Source organism: Cetorhinus maximus, chromosome 9, assembly GCF_964194155.1.
Source record: "Cetorhinus maximus chromosome 9, sCetMax3.hap1.1, whole genome shotgun sequence".
Classification (NCBI taxonomy): Eukaryota; Metazoa; Chordata; class Chondrichthyes; order Lamniformes; family Cetorhinidae; genus Cetorhinus; species Cetorhinus maximus.
Window position 1 is genome coordinate 108304804 of NC_135887.1, and position 22534 is coordinate 108327337.

Genomic DNA, 22534 nt, shown 5'->3' on the forward strand with positions numbered 1-22534 from the left:
CAAGTCTATAATTTCTATCCTTATTGTGCACTCAGTCAGATATTCTATTACAATAAGCATACCGATAGTCTCGGGATGGATTTCAATGGGAGAGCAACTTTTGAAACTTTAAATCTAGATTATAAAATCGTTGGAAAGTTGGATTAGAACACAATGTTGGAAAGTGTCAAAATTTCAGGTGTACTGGAGAAAGTCATTGGGCGAAATCGTCCCCTACCACCACCGGGGAGAATCGTAGTGGGTGGGGGCAGGAGATGTGGCGGGAGTCCAAAGATCAGTTTTCTGACATCGGGAAATCAGGTTAGAATCTTGTTCACCCGACCTTTCGTGGCAGGTAAATGATGGGTTGACTTTCCCGCTGGTGAACGTCAGGAACCCATTTTGCATCTCAAGAGTGCAAATTGCCAGACCAAATGAACAGAATCTTGCACCCCCAAGAAATCTACCACCCAGCGAGCAGGAATTTATACTGTTCTGTTTCACGTCTAAACAAACATGGCATGTGCCGAGCGAGGGAGACTTCCAAGACTTAACAGGCATACGATGCTGCCTTTCCCATTGTGAGGACCAGTCTTCTCTTGGGTGACGGGAGCCGCCATCACAGATGGTACGCATGGGAAGGAGGTGTGGAAGGCACGGGAAGGGGATGTTGAGGGCATGAAGTGGGATTGGAACACATGAAGGTGTTGTCAGTCTGCAGGAGGGGCAATGGAAGGCTACAAAGTGGGTGGACTGAGCAGGGAGTGGGGAAGAGTGTGACATAGGGTATGGTCAGTAGTGTGGATGGCAGTGCTGTAGGGGTAGAACTGAGGATGCTGCTGGCAAGAAGGGATGGGTGGGATGGTCAGGGTGTGTGTTTGGCGGGTGTCGTGCTCATCAGGAGGGTCATTGAAGGTGACAAGAAAGCTGGCACCAAAAAGGGGAGTGGGCAAGTGGGCATGGGTGCAGTAACGGGTGTAGGCTCTGCAGGGAGGGATGGCAGGTGAAGATTGATAATGATAGGGTTCAGGGTAATGGGGAGGTTGAAAGGTTACAGAGGGGAGAGTGAAAGTCACATTGTGGGGGTTGATGGTGATGGGGGGAAGTTGGGGGATGACAGGGGGAGGGTAAAAGGTGGTGGAGTGGGTATGAAAAGTAACCTGAACCATCACTACAGAAAGGCAGCTCACTGGCAAGACAATGCCCTCGATGTCCAATTGCAAAACATTCAGGTGGGAAGAGGGTCTCCTCAGGTGGATGGAGGTCAAGGTCAGAACAACTGGACAATGAAAGTAACACCCTAAAAATCATGGAAAAACTATGAGAGCTATGGTCATTTGAAATCCTCACTATCTGCCGAGACCCACACAGTAGCATGTCTGGCCCAGAGGGCTCTCATAACATTGAGATCGCAGAAAGCTGCAGAGCTGCCATTCACTCTCAGTCATTTGCCATCGGCTGCAGCCAGAGGTAGTGATGAAGGGAGAGAAAGAAGGGGATGCCTACAAAGGGCATGCTGGTGAATGGCAGCCAACTCGTGGCTGCAAACCTCTATCCTCCTGGGTGATTGGACATGCCTGACAAGGGCTTATGGTTAGTTTTTCCATTATGACAAGACAAAGTTCTCTCAACAGAATCTCGAGGGCAGTGGGGGCTAGTGGAATAATGTGAGAGGGAGGCTTTTTGCACATGGCTCTCATTCCCCTGGTCAAAGAACATTGTCTCCAAGCGCAGGCATGTATTAAGGGGAGGAATACTCATCGTAGATCTCCCAGGATGCCCTTCACCTGAAAGGGGTGGCGGGCACGTGAAGATTGAAGCAACTAGCAGCAAGAAAGGATTCAGGAAACTTCTACAGTGCAAGTTAACATATATTTACAAGTGCTCAAATTATATACGATGATTGTACACCCATGCCACTAGTGTGCGTTCATAACTTTTTAATTTTTCTTATGATACCACTACGTCTGGGTGAATCCGTGACAACTGCAGCAGAAGTGCAGGCAGCCTGCTGACTGCTATACCCTGTTGTCTGGGATGACTTTAGTTGGTGTCCTCTGGAGCGCCGAGGCCTGAAGGGGCCTGTCCTGCTAAAGGTCACCTGCTGCGGGGCAGGTCGACCTCCTCAGCCTGACCAGCTGGAGTTGATGGGGTCTCAGGCCGAGGGGATTTGGAATGGCCGGACACCCTTGGACCGTCTTGGGTGGATGGCCCTGGGTGTGCGACTGATGCTGTTCCTCTGTTTTGTGCCTGACAGTCCCTCACTGACTCCTTGAGAGAAAGGGCATCTGGAGAAAGATCAAGAGCCCTGCCCCCACCAACCCCCGGCCTCACCTAACCACTGCTGAAATGCACCCATAGCTAGAGTGATGGCGTGTGAATCCACGTGCATATCCGGCAGAAACTGTGCATTCTACTGGACCTGGATTTCCAATGTGCCCACTACCCTTCCCATGGAGACTTCCATGCACTCGCTTACCAGAGCCACAACATGAGAGTGCACACGATCGGACTTCTCAACCTCTCTTGCTATTCCATTGAGGGTCTCTGACGCCTGCCTGATGTTCCCCTGCATTTCTTTGAATCTCCAGCATGTGTCCTAGGACCGATTTTCAGAGCTTCGTCATCTGACTCAGACTTTGCAGGGGCCTGGTCTCCAGCAGTCCTCCAAGTGCCAGAGACCTTGGCTGTCACTGCCTCTGCCTGCTGTGGACACCTGAGGTGACCACCAGAGTGTGACCCCAAGCCTACACTACAGCTATGAACTACAAGCCTGTCTCTGCGCTGGTGGAGGATGCAGGTGAATGCTCTGATGGCGCTAAAGGTGTGAAATCCTCTTCTTCCACCTCGGAGGTGGCCTGGGGGCTGGGGCTTTCTACTGTGGAGGACGGTGGCCTCCCCCTCTTCCTGCTGGGAGCTGGAATGGAGAAAAGAGAGAATGAGTGACAGTCTGGATTGGCTCAAACATTGCACACATCGATCACACTGATTTTCCAAAGTTCTTTGAATAAAGTTTCCTCACTTGGAAAGTTGGGAGAGGCCGACTTCGCGCTCGGCACAGGCACAGTCTCAGTCTCTGTACTTCCTGCCAGCTCTTCAGCCTACAGAGCAGATGAAATCATTGGCCCGTTTCCTGCACTGCAGGGAGGTCCTCCCAGGCTGCCATGGTCAGACGGGAGAGCCTCTTGCTGCCATCCCTTGGAAAGGAGGATCTACCGCCATTCATCGAAGGCCTGGAGGAGACTCTGCAGGGAGACATTCTCTGTATGATGGAGCTTGCTGCCTTCTAGTCAACATGTTTCTCTGAGGATCCAGGCGCAGCGACTAAATGGCTGTCCGGGTGCCTTCTAAATATGGCACCCGGACATGACGGTGGGATGGGCAACTCCCTGCGCAACTCCCAGAAGACTCAACGTGGACCCCGCGTCTGCATTTTTCATGAATTGAACAGCGCATAATTGCGCCTGTTCATCTGCCCCGCTCTCCATCGGAAATCACTCTGGCTTCCTGCTCCCGCTACCTGATTTAGCCCTGGAGCAGAGGATTCCACCCATTGTGTTATGCACTGCATTGAGTCATGAGTCAAAAGAATGCTTGTTTATTCTGAGCTTTTTTGGTGGCGTTGGTTGAGAGAGAAGCGTTTTCACTTTAACCAGAGAGCACCCTGTTCACCCTTGTAATAGTGTAAAGGGATCTCTTACTTCCACCTGTGCAGTCAGGTAGGTCCTCAGTTTAAGGCGAGTTTTAGAAGTTTGCACCTTCAACTATGGAACAATCTCCCTCAGTCCATGACAGTATCGGTAGCAGTGACCACTGCACAGTCTTTGCGGAGACAAAGTCCCATCTTCACATTGAGGTTACCCTGCATCATGTTGTGAAGCACTACCAAAATGCTGAATGAGATAGATTTCGAACAGATCTAACAACTCAAGGCTGGGCATCTATGAGCCGCTGTGAGCCTTCAGCAGCAGCAGAATTGTACTCAACCACAGTCTGTAACCTAGTGGCCTGGCATATCTCCCACTCTACCATTAGCACCAAACCGGGGAATCAACCCTGGTTCAATGAAGAGTGCAGGAGGGCATGCCAGGAGCAACACCAGGCTTACCTAAAAATGAGGTTTTAATCTGGTGAAGCTACAACACAGGACTACTGCCATGCCAAACAACATAAGCAGCATGCAATAGACAGAGCTAAGCAATCCCGTAGTCAACAGATCAGATCGGAGCTCTGCAGTGCTGCCACATCCAGTCGTGAATGGTGGTGGACAATTAAACAACAGTTCCACAAATATCCCCATCCTCACTGATGGAGGAGCCCATCAGTTGATGAGAGATCCATAGCATCTGTTTTGGATGACGTCGGTCACTTGGTTTCAGAGTGGGGTGTGTCTGGCCACAGGTCGCCATAGATTTACATGGACTGTGTATTTACTATGGACATTAAAGTATAAGATAGCTTTTGTAACTTGTGTTATCCTCACAAATCTGTATGTAGCTGTGGGTGAAGGAGGTTTGTAATATAGTTCATCTTTTCTTGTTGAATAAGCGTTTTATTCTTTTGTTAAAGGTTCATCAGCTGACTCCTGTGACTGTGTTCAGTAGCTACTCTCCACATATCTAAACAAACAAATAAAAGTTAGGATCTATCAAGCTGGGTTCCACCCTGGGATCAGGCTTGTCCAGGGGTAAACTCAGCTGGGACCATAACACAAAACTGGAGTCAATGGAAATTAGGGGGAAAGCTCTCCACTGGTTTCGTGTCATACCTCACACAAAGGAAGATGGTTTTGGTTGTTAGAGGCCAATCATCTCAGCTCCAGGACATCACTGCAGGGGTTCCTCAGGGTAGTGCTATGGCCATGGAAAAGGTTTCCCAACCATCTTTAGCTGTTTCATCAATGAACTTCCTTTCATCATAAGGTCAGAAGTGGGAATGTTCGCTGATGATTGCAGAACGTTCAGCACTATTTGCAACTCCTCGGATACTGACGCAGTCCATGTCCAAATGTAGCAAGGCTTGGACAATATCCAGGTTTTGGCTGACAAGTGGCAAGTAACATTCGTGTCAGGCATACCACATACAAGTGACAGGCAATGAACATCTCCAACAAGAGAGAATCTAACCATTACCCCTTAACATTCAATGGCATCACAATCGCTGAATCCCCCATTTTCAACATCCTGGCGATTACCATTGAGCAGAAATTGAACTGGACTAGCCATATTAGCACTCTGGCTACAAGAGCAGGTCAGAGGCCAGGAATCCTGCGGCAGATAACTCACCTGCTGACTCCCAAAGCATGGCACAAATCAGGACTGTGATGGAATACTCTCCACTTGCCTGGATGAGTGCAGCTCCAACAACATCCAGCACAAAGCAGCCCACTTGATTGGTACCCCATCCCAAACATTCAGTCCCTCCATCACTGACGCACAGTGGCAGCAGTGTGTACTATCTACAAGATGCATTGCAGAAATTCACCAGGGTTCCTTAGGCAGCACCATCAAAACCCACGACTACTACAATCTAGAAGGACAAGGGCAGCAGACAGATGGGAACACCACCACCTGGAAATTCCCCTCCAAGTCACACACCATGCAGACTTGGAAATACATCACCGTTCCTTCACTGTTGCTGGGTCAAAAATCCTGGAACTCCCTCCCTAACAGCACTGTGGGTGTGATATCTACATCAGATAGAGTGTAGCTCTTCATGAATGCAGCTCACCCCCACCTTCTTCAGGGCAATTAGGGATGGGCACTAATTTCTGGCCTAGCCAGCGATGCCCGCACCGCATGAATGAATAAACGAAGAGGAGAACACTGAGGTTTCACCTGGATTCCATGCTCAAGTCATGAAGTGAATCTAGTTCGACAATCTGAGAACGAAAAGCAAAAATTCTACCAATTGAACCAACTGGATAACTGAAGACTCTGTAGATAGCTCTTGGTGACAGGCTTAAACAAAGTAGTCACAATGATGAATACACTCCACTCACCATCACATCATAGGCTACTGAGTACCAAATTACCTCAGGATTTCTTATCATCTCACACTAAGCAGTGTCTGGCCATATGTCCATATGTAAACAATAAAGCAGCACTTTGTGTGTATCGACACAGTAAAGCCTATCATTCCCATAGGGTTGATCTGTAGTTCAGAAATACTGCAGGCTCAAATTAGCATTAATTATGAAGCCGCCACCAACTGAGTAACGTTAAGTCACCCATACAAAGATGCTCGAACAGTGGTTCATCAGCCCATTAGTAAACTATTTTGGAACTAAGTCAGTTTGAACACAACTCACATGCTCATTAGAAAAGTGAGACAGCAGCAAATGAGAACCAATTAATCATCATCTAATTGTTCAATTAATGTTGCTATCAGTTCAGTTTGTAATTTGTATCTAAACCAGAATGCGTAGGAGAGAATATATGAGTTTATATCATATTAATGCCTTTTTTTTTCTAGCTCCACCTTCAATTAGTGATATTCAGAAACCGGATGAAATTATAGCTGGTGAGAAAACCAATTTGAGTTGGGAAGTTATCGTGTTCAGTCCAGGAATGGTGAATGTTGTTACATCCGTGAAGAGGAAAGGGGAGCAGAAAGCAAGGAAGTTATTTCACTGGGAAATGCCAGCGGAGAAATTCTCAGGACCAAGTAAAGTAACTGTCCCGCTCAACGATCGTTCAGATTTAAGCAAGAAAGATAATTCCTTCAGTGCTGAGGTGCCAGAATTACAACGTACATCTGATGGTTTCCGCATTCCCTGCTCCGTTACACTGTGTCCTGATGTATCCAAGGATGATGGTGCTGAGTTAATTATTGAAGTTAAACAGGACACCAGTGAGGAAACTTGTACTAAAAGCACAGAACTGAAGATCACAGCAGGTAATTTCTACATTTTGTACATCACACAAGCTTATGGGACATATGATTATGAAAAACCTCAGCTGGAAATCATGACACCAACATTAGGAGAGTTTGAAATACTATTTCCCTTCCATTTAGCAATTCCTGAATAGATATGATTGATCAAACAACAGTGTAATAATTTGGTCAGAAGTGATTTGTTCTTCTATGTCGGTACTATAGGAATCACTATAATTATTACGGAAGTCAGGACCAATTTAAGAAAGTTAATGACTACTTGTAGGAATTAACATCTATGAAAAACACAAGAATAGAGTTGATAGGTGTTAATTTCTACATGTAATCCTTGGGGGCTTCTACTAATGTTCTCTGTTTGTATTTTACATTTGCTGTGCTGCTTTTCAACTGGCCATTAATAAACAGATACTTATCAATGGCGTGCCTAGCAACTTAGATGCCACAAACCTGAGACAGAAAGGAACAAATTAAATCCTGAATCCTGCAATCACCCCTAGAATCCTTAACAAACCCAGACCCAGACTAGGATAAACAATCTGATTGTGTGCTCACATGTATGTCATAACTAAACATGAATCATGAACAAAACTGTGGTTGATTCCTCATAGCATTCATCCATGAATGGAGGTTTCATCATACTCACGATGTTCCATAAAGTGTTCGCAGGTCAGGCTTTGTGAAATTCTGACATCTTCTCTCCATTTGTGTCATTCCCCGTTGCCTTGCTTCTCTTTCTGTAGAAATTATTCCTGATTGTTGTTGACAGTCTTGTAATTTGACACAAAACATCCATGATACATGCAGTCAAGCTACCTATCAGTTCAGTGAGTAAGTAAAACACTGTTCCTTAGATTTCTACTGTTCTCCACCCTGAGGTTATTGTTCACAACTGTGGCAAAAGATAATGATTGCTTAACAAGGCGTCACAATTTATGTGGATTGACTTCATCCCCTGTCAGTCTTACTGGCTTCATCCTGGGGAACATTGGGGCAACTCTTAAACCTCTTTGTTACTAATTTCTATTTTAGTTTGAGTAAGCTACCCTGACTGTTATCTCCTGACCTCTGCTGCTTTCAATGTTACTTTAAAGAAGAAACTTTTGGGGTCATTGTACATGTTAGTTGCCATTCTATTCTCATGTTCTTTCTTTGCGAATCGTAGTTTCATCTTCATTTCTCTTCTCAGCTTATTATATTTAGCCTGATTCTCACTTGAGGAATTCAGCTGATATGCATCATACACCCTATTTTTTTGTTTCATCATATTCTCTATTGCTCTTGCCACCCAAGAAGCCCTGGTTTTGGTTCTCCTGCCTTTCCTTTTTGTTGGAGTATATCTAGCTGATACCTCTTCCTTAAAGATCACCCATTGTTCTGCTGCAGTTGCATTTTTTTTTGTCAAACTTTGGTTCCATTTTACCCTGGCAAAATCCGCCCTCATCCCATTGAAGTTAGCCCCCTTCCAAATCAGAAGTTCTATGTTAGATTGTTCCATGCTCTTTCCCATTACTTATGATATAATGATCACACTTACGCAATTGCACCCCCACAGATGTCTGATCTAATTGGCCAACCTCATTCCCCAACATCAGATCCAGCAATGCCTCATTTCTAATTAGACGAAAAACATACCAATCAAGGAAATTCTCTTGGACACATTTCAAAAAGTCCTCCCCCTCCTTACCCTTTACTCTAACAATGCCCCAGTCAATATTTGTTTAACAAAAGTACCCCAATATAACAATGCTACAGTTCTTACACAGCTCTAAGTTTTTCCTCCAGAATTGCCCCTCCATCTCACTTTCTCACTCACTATTTGGAGGCCATACACTTTTTGCTTCTCAACCCCAATCAAGTGGATTCAGTGCTTACCCCCTCAAGGACAATCTTTCTTTCCAACACTGCAATCTCTTCTCTAATCAGTACTGCCACCCAACTTCCTTTATTCCTTCCCTATCTCTTCTGACCATTTTGGATCTGTGATCATTAAGTCCCCAGTTTTCATTTTTCTTAAGTCACGTTTCCATTATTGCCACTACATCAAGTTCTCGCACAGATATTTTGCTTGTGGCTCACAAAGCTTCTTCACCATACTGTGTGTCTTTACATATATGCATTGTCAAGCTGTCTTTGTGTTCCTCATAGTCCTTCTTAGCTTGCTCCTATCTAATATGTTACTATTTCCTTTTCCGGTACTATCCAACACTGTCACTCCTTTATTCCACTTTTCTACTTCAAAATTCTGGTGCCCAACGCTCCTCACTGCTCCTCTCTCACATCATCCCCCACAATTACGTTTGAGCCCTCCCTAACCAAGATAGAGAGCCTTTCCCCGAGGACATTGGTCCCAGTCTTGTTGAGATCTAGTTCCAATACCCCACATTATGTGGAACTCAAGATGAGGGTAATAGAAATGCTATCTGCCTGCCTAACTATGTAATCTCCTATACTGCATTGCTAAATTTTGCTGTTTCCCCCATGCAATCCTTTGCCCGTTCGTGCCATGATCTGGACTGCACTCTTTCAGCGTATTGGCACCCAGCAGTCTCCAATGTTGAGTACCAGTTTCAGAGTGGTACATACCGTGAAGAGGCCTGCACTTCCTCTCTCTTCCTACTCCTCTGGATAGTCACCCATCTACTATCCTGAACTCTTACTGCCTATGAGGTGGCCACCTCCTGGAACATATGATCCAGGAAACTGGCTCATGCTCTGAAGTGACTCCAGATATCATTCAAGAAGCCCTCTTTCCCACACCACCCATTCAACGATGTGTTCACCTCCCTAATTGATTTATCCCAATGCCGATTTGTATGTGGCTTAGGAAATAATACAGAGTTTATAACTTTTAAGATGCTGTCCTTTAGTTAACTCTTAGATCTTGATAGTATCCGAATAGGATCTCTTTCCTTCTCTTTACCATGTTGTTGGTCCCAACATGGACTGCAATAATTGAATCCACCTGTCCATCTCCAAAATAAGTTCACGATTCCCATAGGGTGGCTGTACACTAGAACTTGCAGTTCACTAATCCTGCTGGCTGAAACTAACTTTACTTACAGAGCTGCCACAAGGTGAGTAACAACAAATCATCCACTTGAAGATGCTCAAACAGTGGTTCATTAGCTTGTTAATAGCCCAGTATGATCAAGGGAACTCAGTTTGCGCAGAACCTGAATGTAGTTTAGAGAAAGTGGGACATCTGCAACTGAGAACCTATTAATTGTCCATCTAATTGTTCAATAAACCTTCCTGTCAATTCAGTTCCTAATTTGTGTCTAAATAAGAATAAATAGAAGAGAGTTGGAATATAAGAGTGTATATCGCAATAATGTCTTTTGTTTTCTAGCTCCACCTTCAATTAGTGCTATCAAGAAATCTTGTGAAATCATAGATGGTGAGGAAACCAATCTGAGTTGGGAAGTTACTGTGTTCAGTCCAGAGGTGGTGCACATTGTCACATCTGTGAAGAGGAAAGGGGAGCAGGAAGCAAAGAAGTTATTTCTCTGGGAAATTTCAGCAGAGCAGTTATCAGGACCAAAGAGAGTAACTTGTTCCCAAAAAATGCATTAGATTTAAGCAAGAAAGATAATTCCTTCAGTGCTGAGGTGCCAGAATTACAACATACATCTGACTATTTCTGCATTCCCTGCTCCGTTACACTGTGTCCTGATGTATCCAAATGAAGCATACAGAGTCCAGTTGCACAAAATAACATCTCATTTACTTGTGAAGGTTCAAAGTAGCAGAAATTAACATGAGCCGGTGTTTTCATCACACCATTAAAAATGAAGAAAAATGGGAGAACCAAATATCACCGGTGATCAGGCCGTGTTGTGCTTAAGGTCCTTTAAGTTTTCGCTTGCGAGTGCTCCGTCTAGGTGCTTCCCCCTCGCTGGCACCGGCATTGGAGACAGCCTGCTCACTCTGCTGTCCTGTTGGCCTTGATGGCCTTGGCGGGCGTCCTCTGATCGTGGAGCCTTGCTGGCCCCGCCTGGAAAGGAGTCGCCAGTGCCATGACTTGCAACTCCCCAGTCACCGCAGCCTCTTCAGATGCCACGGTCACTGGCATTGGGGCAGAAGAGCCTCTGCCATCAACCAGCTGCCAGCTTCCAGGGGCTGCCGAGGCCACATTAGAATCCGCCGCCGGGTCGTCATTGGACCTGGTGGACATCATGGCCCCGCCCCCACCTGCTCCTTCGCACTCATTCCAGGCCGTGTATCAGACTAGGCTGGCCTTAATTGGCAGAGCGCTGCCAATCTCAGGTGGCATTTGGTTTCCCGACCACCCCAACTGATCCCACACGCCAAGGGTAAAATTCTGCCCCATAAGTTCATATTTATAATTAATAGGTTTGTACTGCGGGAGCGTGACACATTCCATTCAGCGTTACTTTATAGGCTACTGAGTACAAACTTACTTCTGGATTTCTTATCATATAACTAAGAACTATCTGGCCATCCTGATCTACTCAACCCAGTCAACATTAAAGCAGAGCACTTTGTGTGTATCTACACAATAAAGTCTATGATTCCTGTTCTTTTGATCTCCAAATGAACTTTCAGTTGACTAATTCTGCTGGAGCAAAAACCAGCATTACTTACAAAGCTGGCATCAAATGAGTAATGTCAAATCATCCTTTAAAGCGGCTGGAACGGTGGTCCAGCAACTTATGAATAAAAAAGTTAGGAACGAAGAGAACATAATTTGAGCACAGCTCACAAGTAGTTTGAGAAAGTGAGTCAGCAGCAAATGAGAACCAAGCAATCATAATTGTTCAAAAAATATTGCTACCAGATCGGTTCATAATTTGTGTTTAAACAAGAATGCAAGAGAGAAAGTTGGAATATAAGTGTTCCTGTCAGCTTTCAAAAATTCCTAGTAGAAGTAACTTGAACAAGAGTTAGAATGATCTACTTGTGATAATGCCACATTCAGGATTCAAATGGTATTGATTCAGATCAATTTGTCTGCTGGATAATATATATTGACCTCGTTGTTATTTAAGGACAACAAAAACCAAAAGAAAATGAAGGTGATACTGAAAGAATACTTCCTGAAAACAAGACTGCTCCCTCTGAAAGAGGTAAATACTATGCCAAGTATCTAATTTCTATCCTTATTGTGCACACAGTCAGATATTCTATTACAATAAGCATACCGATAGTCTCGGGATGGATTTCAATGGGAGAGCAACTTTTGAAACTTTAAATCTGAATTATAAAATCGTTGGAAAGTTGGATTAGAACACAATGTTGGAAAGTGTCAAAATTTCAGGTGTACTGGGTAAAGTCATTGGACGAAATTGTCCCCTACCACCACCGAGGAGAATCGTAGTGGGTGGGGGCAGGAGATGTGGGGAGAGTCCAAAGATCATTTTTCTGACATCGGGAAATCAGGTTGGAATCTTATTCACCCGACCTTTCGTGGCAGGTAAATGGTGGGTCGGCTCTCCTGCTGGTGAACGTCAGGAACCCATTTTGCATCTCAAGAATGCAAACTACCAGACAAAATGAACAGAATCTTGCACCCCCATCAAATCCACCAGCCTGCTTGCGGGAATTTATACTGTTCTGTTTCTCAACTGAACAAACGTGGCATGTGCCGAACGAGGGAGACTTCCAAGACTTAACAGGCACACGATGCTGCCTTCCCCCCTGTGAGGACCAGTCTACTCTTGGGTGACGGGAGCCGCCATCACAGATGGTACGCATGGGAAGGAGGTGTGGAAGACACGGGAAAGGGATGTTGAGAGCATGAAGCGGGATTGGAAGACATGAAGGTGTTGTCAGTCTGCAGGAGGGGCAGTGGAAGGCTACAAAGTGGGTGGAGTGAGCGGGGAGTGGGGAAGAGTGTGTTATAGGGTATGGTCAGTGGTGTCGATGGCAGTGCTCTAGGGGTAGAACTGAGTGTGCTGATGGCAAGTAGGGATGGGTGTGATGGTCAGGATGTGTGTTTGGCGGGTGTCGTGCTCATCAGGAGGGTCATTGAAGGGGACAAGAAAGCTAGCACCAAAAATGGGAGTGGGCAAGTGGGAATGGGTGCAGTAACAGGTGTAGGCTCTGCAGGGAGGGAAGGCAGGTGAAGATTGATAATGATAGGGTTCAGCGTAACGGGGAGGTTGAAGGGTTACAGAGGGGAGAGTGAAAGTCACATTGTGGGGGTCGATGGTGATGGCGGCGCTGTTGGTGGATGACAGGGGGAGAGTAAAAGGTGGTGGAGTGGGTATGAAAAGTAACCTGAACCATCAGTACAGAAAGGCCGCTCACTAGCAAGACAATGCCCTCGATGTCCAATTGCAAAACATTCAGGTGGGAAGAGGCTCTGCTCAGGTGGATGGAGGTCAAGGTCAGCACAACTGGACAATGAAAGGAACACCCTAAAAATCATGGAAAAACTATGAGAGCTATGGTCATTTGGAATCCTCACTATCTGGTGAGGCCCACACAGTAGCATGTCTGGCCCAGAGGGCTCTCATAACATTGAAATCACTCTCAGCCATTTGCCATCGGCTGCAGTCAGAGATAGTGATGAAGGGAGAGGAAGAAGGGGATGCCTACAAAGGGCATGCTGGTGAATGGCGGTCAACTCACGGCTGCAAACCTCTATCCTCCTGGGTGAATGTCATGCCTGACAAGGGCTTATGGTTAGTTTTTCCATTATTACATGACAAGGTTCTCTCAACAGAATCTCAAGGGCAGTGGGGCAAATGGAATAATGTGAGAGGGAGGCTTTTTGCACATGGCTCTCATTCCCCTGGTCAAAGAACGATGTCTCCAAAAAGGTTCATCAACAGTGCTATCAAGTGGACTTGATGCTCAGTTTGGGTTTTGTCAGGATCAATCAGCTCCTGACCTCATTACAACCTTGGTTCAAACATGTACAAAAGAGCTGAACTCCAGAGGTGAGGTGAGAGTGACTACCCTTGACAGCGAGGCCGCATTTGACCAAGTATGGCATCATGGAGCCCTAGCAAGAGTTAGGAATTAGAGTTAGTTTAAGTAAGTTATATTTGTATTTTTTGTGTATTAGGAATGAGTTTTAGCTTTAAAGTTTATTTGATTTGCATTTCCATATGGGTGTGTTAAGAAAATTCAAATTGAGTTTGAGCTCCACTTCAAAATGTGCTTGCATTTCTGAGGAGAATTTTATGATTGTAAGCTAAATTAAAAATTTTAAAAAACAGAAGTAGAAAAAAAATTCCATTTCCAAGCAACAGAGGTCCAGAGAGGCAGACCCCTCCCACAGACACACACAGAAGAAGGAAAAAAGCAGCTTGTTTTGGAAGCTGTTGGAGTTGAGCTGGTTTTGAATACAGCTGCCAAAGAGTAGCCACCTAAAAGGGACAGGTAGCCAGTCCCAAGCTAAGATTGGTTGAAAGTAGCTCCCAGAGAGAGACTGGAGCAAAAAGGAGAGATAGCAAGTCCCAAGCTAAAGAAAAGACACCAAAATCCAGGGGAGTGAAACAGGGGACATTAACCCTGAAAAGTGTGAGGTGATACACTTTAGAAGGAGCAATTTGACAAGGAAGTATTCAATGAACGGCATGACACAGGAAGTTCTGAGGAACAAATGGACCTTGGCGGTGTGTCCGTAGATCTCTGCAGGTGGAGGGGCATGTTAGTGGTGTGGTGTCAGATACGCATATGGGACACTTGCCTTTATCAATCGAGACATAGATTACAAAAGTAGGGAGGTAATGTTGGAGTTGTATAGAACCTTGGTGAGGCCACAGCTGGAGTACTGTGTGCAGTTCTGGTCGCCACATTATAGGAAGGATGTGATTGCACTGGAGGGGGTGCAGAGGAGACTCATCAGGATATTTCCTGCAATGAAACATTTAAGTTATGAAGAAAGGTTGGATAGACTTGGGTTGTTTTCATCGGAGCAGGGAAGTTTGAGGGGCGACCTGATCGAGGTGTACAAAATTATGAGGGGCGTGGACAGGGTGGATAGGGAGCAGCTGTTCCTCTTAGTTGAAGGGTCAGTCACGAGGGGACATAAGTTCAAGGTGAGGGGCAGGAGGTTTATGGGGGATGTGAGGAAAAACCTTTTTACCCAGAGGGTGGTGACGGTCTGGAATGCACTGCCTGGGAGGGTGGTGGAGGCGGGTTGCCTCACATTCTTTAAAAAGTACCTGGATGAGCTCTTGGCACGTCATAACATTCAAGGCTATGGGCCAAGTGCTGGTAAATGGGATTAGGTAGGTAGGTCAGGTGTTTCTCACGTATCGGTGCAGACTCGATGGGCTGAAGGGCCTCTTCTGCACTGTGTGATACTGTGATTCTGTGAAAGTCCTAATGAGACATTTTAGTCATAAGGAAGGACAAGAACCTGGAAAAGGTCCTCTTCAGTGAAGTTAAGAGTGAGAGGCAGAGAGAAAGGTCCCAAGCTTCAGATTCAAAGTGACAAAAGCTGCAGAAAGCACATTAAAAGCGAGAACAGCTTGCAAGAGGCAAGAGGTCCAAAAAGACAACTGAAGGTCTGTAAATCTTTGCTGTGGCCATGTGAAGCAGTGACACTGTTGATGGCTGGGGTGGTGAGATTCAGAGTATGGAAGACAGTTTGAGGGCATGTGATAACCCAGGGAAGAGCAACATCAGGAGAGTTTGAAACCCTGGAGGTGAACCCTTGTGGAAGGCATCTGAGAGAAAGCGTCGTTTTGGATAAAGATTCCGAGATGAGCTCTTGGAAAGTGGAGATTGGAAACCCTCGTGTGAAAGATGCAGTGAGACCAGTTGTCTCACAGTGTGACAAGCATCTGGGGGAGTTGATGAGAGTTCCATCGCATCTGTTTTGGATGACGTTGGTCACTTGGTTTCAGAGTGGGGTGTGTCTGGCCACAGGTCGCCATAGATTTACATGGGCTGTGTATTTACTATGGACATTAAAGTATAAGATAGCTTTTGTAACTTGTGTTATCCTCACAAATCTGTATATAGCTGTGGGTGAAGGAGTATTGTAATATGGTTCATCTTTTCTTGTTGAATAAGAGTTTTATTCTTTTGTTAAAAGTTCATCAGCTGACTCCTGTGACTGTGTTCAGTAGCTACTCTCCACATATCTAAACAAACAAATAAAAGTTAGGATCTATCAAGCTGGGTTCCACCCTGGGATCTGGCTTGTCCAGGGGTAAACTCAGCTGGGACCATAACACAAAACTGGAGTCAATAGAAATTAGGGGGAAAGCTCTCCACTGGTTTCGAGTCATACCTCACACAAAGGAAGATGGTTGTGGTTGTTGGATGCCAATCATCTCAGCTCCAGGACATCACTGCAGGGGTTCCCCAGGGTAGTGCAATGGCCATGGAAAAGGTTTCCCAACCATCTTTAGCTGTTTCATCATTGAACTTCCTTCCATCATAAAGTCAGAAATGGGGCTGTTCGCTGATGATTGCAGAAATTTCAGCACTAACTCCTCGGATACTGAAGCAGTCCATGTCCAAATGTAGCAAGGCTTGGACAATATCCAGGTTTTGGCTGACAAGTGGCAAGTAACATTCGTGTCAGGCATACCACATACAAGTGACAGGCAATGAACATCTCCAACAAGAGAAAATCTAACCATTACCCCTTAACATTCAATGGCATTACAATCGCTGAATCCCCCACTTTCAACATCCTGGCAATTACCATTGAGCAGAAATTGAACTGGACTAGCCATATAAGCACTCTGGCTACAAGAGCAGGTCAGAGGCTAGGAATCCTGCGGCAAATAACTCACCTGCTGACTCCCAAAGCATGGCACAAGTCAGGACTGTGATGGAATACTCTCCACATGCCTGGATGAGTACAACTCCAATAACATCCAGCACAAAGCAGCCCATTTGATTGGTACACCATCCCAAACATTCAGTCCCTCCATCACCGACGCACAGTGGCAGCAGTGTGTACCATCTACAAGATGCATTGCAGAAATTCACCAGGGTTCCTTAGGCAGCGCCATCACAACCCACATCCGCTACAATCTCGAAGGACAAGGGCAGCAGACAGACGGGAACACCGCCAACTGGAAGTTCACCTCCAAGTCACACACCATCCCGAGTTGGAAATACATCACCATTCCTTCACTGTCGCTGGGTCAAAAATCCTGGAACTCCCTCCCTAACAGCACTGTGGGTGTGGTATCTACATCAGATAGAGTGTAGCTCTTCATGAATGCAGCTCACCCCCACCTTCTCAAGGGCAATTAGGGATGGGCACTAATTTCTGGCCTAGCCCACACCCCATGAATGAATAAAAGAACAGGAGAACACTGAGGTTTCACCTGGATTCCATGCTCAAGTCATGAAGTGAATCTAGTTCGACAATCTGAGACCGAAAAGCAAAAATTCTACCAATTGAACCAATTGGATAACTGAAGAGTCTGTAGATAGCTCTTGGTGACAGGCTTAAACAAAGTAGTCATAATGGTGAATACACTCCACTCACCATCACATCATAGGCTACTGAGTACCAAATTACCTCAGGATTTCTTATCATCTCACACTAAGCAGTGTCTGGCCATATGTCCATATGTAAACAATAAAGCAGCACTTTGTGTGTATCGACACAGTAAAGCCTATCATTCCCATAGGGTTGATCTGTAGTTCACAAATCCTGCAGGCTCAAATCAGCATTATTTATGAAGCTGCTACCAACTGAGTAACGTTAAGTCACCCATACAAAGATGCTCAAACAGTGGTTCATCAGCCCATTAGTAAACTATTTTGGAACTAAGTCAATTTGAACACAACTCACATGCTCATTAGAAAAGTGAGACAGCAGCAAATGAGAACCAATTAATCATCATCTAATTGTTCAATTAATGTTGCTATCAGTTCAGTTTGTAATTTGTATCTAAACCAGAATGCGTAGGAGAGAATATATGAGTTTATATCATATTAATGCCTTTTTTTTTCTAGCTCCACCTTCAATTAGTGATATTCAGAAACCGGATGAAATTATAGCTGGTGAGAAAACCAATTTGAGTTGGGAAGTTATCGTGTTCAGTCCAGGAATGGTGAATGTTGTTACATCCGTGAAGAGGAAAGGGGAGCAGAAAGCAAGGAAGTTATTTCACTGGGAAATGCCAGCGGAGAAATTCTCAGGACCAAGTAAAGTAACTGTCCCGCTCAACGATCGTTCAGATTTAAGCAAGAAAGATGATTCCTTCAGTGCTGAGGTGCCAGAATTACAACGTACATCTGATGGTTTCCGCATTCCCTGCTCCATTACACTGTGTCCTGATGTATCCAAGGATGATGGTGCTGAGTTAATTATTGAAGTTAAACAGGACACCAGTGAGGAAACTTGTACTAAAAGCACAGAACTGAAGGTCACAGCAGGTAATTTCTACATTTTGTACATCACACAAACTTATGGGACATATGATTATGAAAAACTTCAGCTGGAAATCATGACACCAACATAGAGAGAGTTTGAAATACTATTTCCCTTCCATTTAGCAATTCCTGCATAGATATGATTGATCAAACAACAGTGTAATAATTTGGTCAGAAGTAATTTCTTCTTCTATGTTGGTACTATAGGAATCACTATAATTATTATGGAAGTCAGGACCAATTTAAGAAAGTTAATGACTACTTGTAGGAATTAACATCTATGAAAAACACAAGAATAGAGTTGATAGGTGTTAATTTCTACATGTAATCCTTGGGGGCTTCTACTAATGTTCTGTGTTTGTATTTTACATTTGCTGTGCCGCCTTTCAACTGACCATTAATAAACAGATATTTATCAATGGCATGCTTAGCAACTTAGATGCCACAAACCTGAGACAGAAAGGAACAAATTAAATCCTGAATCCTGCAATCACCCCTAGAATCCTTAACAAACCCAGACCCAGGCTAGGATAAACAATCTGATTGTGTGCTTACATATATGTCATAACTACGCATGAATCATGAACAAAACTGTAGTTGATTCCTCATAGCATTCATCCATGAATGGAGGTTTCATCATACTGACGATGTTCCATAAAGTGTTCGCGGGTCAGGCTTTGTGAAATTCTGACATCTTCTCTCCATTTGTGTCATTCCCCGTTGCCTTGCTTCTCTTTCTGTAGAAATTATTCCTGATTGTTGTTGACAGTCTTGTAATTTGACACAAAACACCCATGATACATGCAGTCAAACTACCTATCAGTTCAGTGAGTAAGTAAAACACTGTTCCTTATATTTCTACTGTTCTCCACCCTGAGGTTATTGTTCACAACTGTGGCAAAAGATAATGATTTCTTAACAAGGCGTCACAATTTATGTCGATTGACTTCATCCCCTGACAGTCTTACTGGCTTCATCCTGGGGAACATTGCTGCAACTCTTAAACCTCTTTGTTACTAATTTCTATTTTAGTTTGAGTAATCTACCCTAACTGTTATCTCCTGACCTCTGCTGCTTTCAATGTTACTTTAAAGAAGAAAATTTTGGGGTCATTGTACATGTTAGTTGCCATTCTATTCTCATGTTCTCTCTTTGCGAATCATATTTTCCTCTTCATTTCTCTTCTCAGCTTATTTAGCTTATTAGATTTAGCTTGGTTCTCATTTGAGGAATTCAGCTGATATGCATCACACACCGTATTTTTTTGTTTCATCATATTCGCTATTGGTCTTTCCATCCAAGAAGCCCTGGTTTTGGTTCTCCTGCCTTTCCTTTTTGTTGGAGTATATCTAGCTGATACCTCTTCCTTAAAGATCACCCATTGTTCTGTTGCAGTTGCATTTTTTTTTGTTAAACTTTGGTTCCATTTTACCCTGGCAAAATCTTCTCCCATCCCATTGAAGTTGGCCCTCTTCCAAATCAGAAGTTCTATGTTAGATTGTTCCTTGCTCTTTCCCATTACTTATGATATAATGATCACACTTACACAATTGCTCCCCCACAGATGTCTGATCTAATTGGCCAACCTCATTCCCCAACATCAGATCCAGCAATGCCTCATTTCTAATTGGACGAAAAACATACCAATCAAGGAAATTCTCTTGGACTTGTTTCAAAAAGTCCTCCCCCTCCTTACCCTTTACTCTAACAATACCCCAGTCAATATTTGTTTAACAAAAGTACCCCAATATAACAATGCTACAGTTCTCACACAGCTCTAAGATTTTCCTCCAGAATTGCCCCTCCATCTCACTCTCTCACTCAATATTTGGAGGCCATACACATTTTGTTTCTCAACTCCAATCAAGTGGATTCAGTGCTTACCCCCTCAAGGACAATCTTTCTTTCCAACATTGCAATCTCTCCTCTAATTAGTACTGCCACCCAACTTCCTTTATTCCTTCCCTATCTCTTCTGACAACTTTGGATCTGTGAACATTAAGACCCCATTTTTCATTTTTTTTAAGTCATACTTCCATTATTGCCGCGACATCAAGTTCTCACACGGATATTTTGCTTGTGGCTCACAAAGCTTCTTCACCATACTTTGTGTCTTTACATACATGCATTGTCAAGCTATCTTTATGTTCCTCATAGTCCTTCTTAGCTTGCTCCTATCTAAAATGTTACTATTTCCTTTTCCAGTACTATCCAACACTGTCACTCCTTTATTCCACTTTTCTACTTCGAAATTATGGCGCACAACACTCCCCACTGCTCCTCTCTCACATCATCCCCCACAATTACGTTTGAGCCCTCCCTAACCAAGATAGAGAGCCTTCCCCCGAGGACATTGGTCCCAGTCTTGTTGAGATCTAGTTCCAATACCCCGCACTGTGTGGAACTCAAGATGAGGGTAACAGAAACGTCTGTCTGCCTGCGTAACTATGTAATCTCCGAAACTGCATTGCTAGATTTTGCTGTTTCCCCCATGCAATCCTTTGTCTGTTTGTGCCATGATCTGGACTGCACTCTTTCAGGGTGTTGGCACCCAGTAGTCTCCAATGATGAGTGCCAGTTTCAGAGTGGCACATACCCTGAAGAGGCCTGCACTTCCTGTCTCTTCCTATTCTTCTGGATGTTCACCCATCTACTATCCTGAACTCTTACTGCCTATGAGGTGGCCACCTCCTGGAACACATGATCAAGAAACTGGCTCATGCTCTGAAGTGACTCCAGATGTCCTTCAAGAAGCCCTCTTTCCCACACCTATTATTCAATGTGTTCACCTCCCCAATTGATTTATCCCAATGCCGATTTGTATGTGGCTTGGGAAATAATCCAGGGATTATAACTTTTGGGATGCTGTCCTTTGATTAACTCTTAAATCTTGATAGTATCCGAATAGGATCCCTTTCCTTCTCTTTACCATGTTGTTGGTCCCAACATGGACTGCAATAATTGAATCCACCTGTCCATCTCCAAAATAAGTTACGATTCCAATAGGGTGGCTCTACACTAGAACTTGCAGTTCACTAATCCTGCTGGCTGAAACTAACTTTACTTACAGAGCTGCCACAAGGTGAGTAACAACAAATCATTCACTTGAAGACGCTCAAACAGTGGTCCATTAGCTTGTTAATAGCCCAGTATGATCAAGGGAACTCAGTTTGGGCAGAACTTCTATGTAGTTTTGCGAAAGTGGGACATCTGCAACAGAGAACCTATTAATTGTCCATCTAATTGTTCAATAAACATTCCTGTCAATTCAGTTCCTAATTTGTGTCTAAGTAAGAAAAAAATAGAAGAAGTTGGAACATAAGAGTTTATATCGCAATAATATCATTTGTTTTCCAGCTCCACCTTCAATTAGTGGTATCAAGAAACCTCGTGAAATCATAGATGGTGAGGAAACCAATCTGAGTTGGGAAGTTACTGTGTTCAGTCCAGAGGTGGTGAACATTGTCACATCTGTGAAGAGAAAAGGGGAGCAGGAAGCAAATAAGTTATTTCACTGGGAAATTTCAGCAGAGCAGTTATCAGGACCAAAGAGTAACTCGTCCCCTCAAAAATGCATTAGATTTAAGCAAGAAAGATAATTCCTTCAGTGCTGAGGTGCCAGAATTACAACATACATCTGACTATTTCTGCATTCCCTGCTCCATTACACTGTGTCCTGATGTATCTAAATGAAGCATACAGAGGCCAATTGCACAAAATAACATCACATTTACTTGTGAAGGTTAAAAGTGGCAGAAATTAACATGAACTGGTGTTTTCATCACACCATTAAAAATGAAGAAAAATGGGAGAACTAAATATCACCGGTGATCAGGCCGTGTTGTGCTTCAGGTCCTTTAAGTTTTCGCTTGCGAGTGCTCCGTCTACGTGCTTCCCCCTTGCTGGCACCAGCATTGGAGACAGCCTGCTCACTCTGCTGTCCTGTTGGCCTTGATGACCTTGGTGGGCGTCCTCTGATCGTGGTGCCTTGCTGGCCGCGCCTGGAAAGGAGTCGCCAGTGACATGACTGCAACTCCCCAGTCACCGCAGCCTCTTCAGATGCCAGAGTCACTGGCATTGGGGCAGAAGAGCCTCTGCCATCATCCAGAGAGCCCTGAAAGGAGCCCGCAGAGACAACAGGCAGCTCGTGTGCCAACGTCATGTGCTAATACTTTGGACCTCCTTGCTCACCATTGATAAACGGGCACCTAGCTGGGAGACTGGGTGCCCAATCCATCTCCCACACTGACACTGACCAGCTGAGGACATCGCCTGTGTGAGGGCTTGCAGGTCTGAGCACATTCCCCGCAACCCCTGATTAAGTCCCATGGAG

General features: G+C 44.5%; 1 protein-coding gene across 2 annotated transcripts in view; it reads left to right on the plus strand.

The window, feature by feature from the left end:
- The window catches only part of LOC144684897 (uncharacterized), a 107660-nt gene that overhangs the window by 31943 nt on the left and 53183 nt on the right, over positions 1 to 22534 (plus strand). For both annotated transcript variants that reach the window (XM_078549297.1, XM_078549298.1), the window contains 4 exons: positions 6454 to 6876; positions 11886 to 11963; positions 17782 to 18204; positions 21559 to 21606. In XM_078549297.1, coding sequence (XP_078405423.1) covers positions 6454 to 6876; positions 11886 to 11963; positions 17782 to 18204; positions 21559 to 21606 — 972 coding nt within the window. The remainder of the gene's footprint in view (positions 1 to 6453; positions 6877 to 11885; positions 11964 to 17781; positions 18205 to 21558; positions 21607 to 22534) is intronic.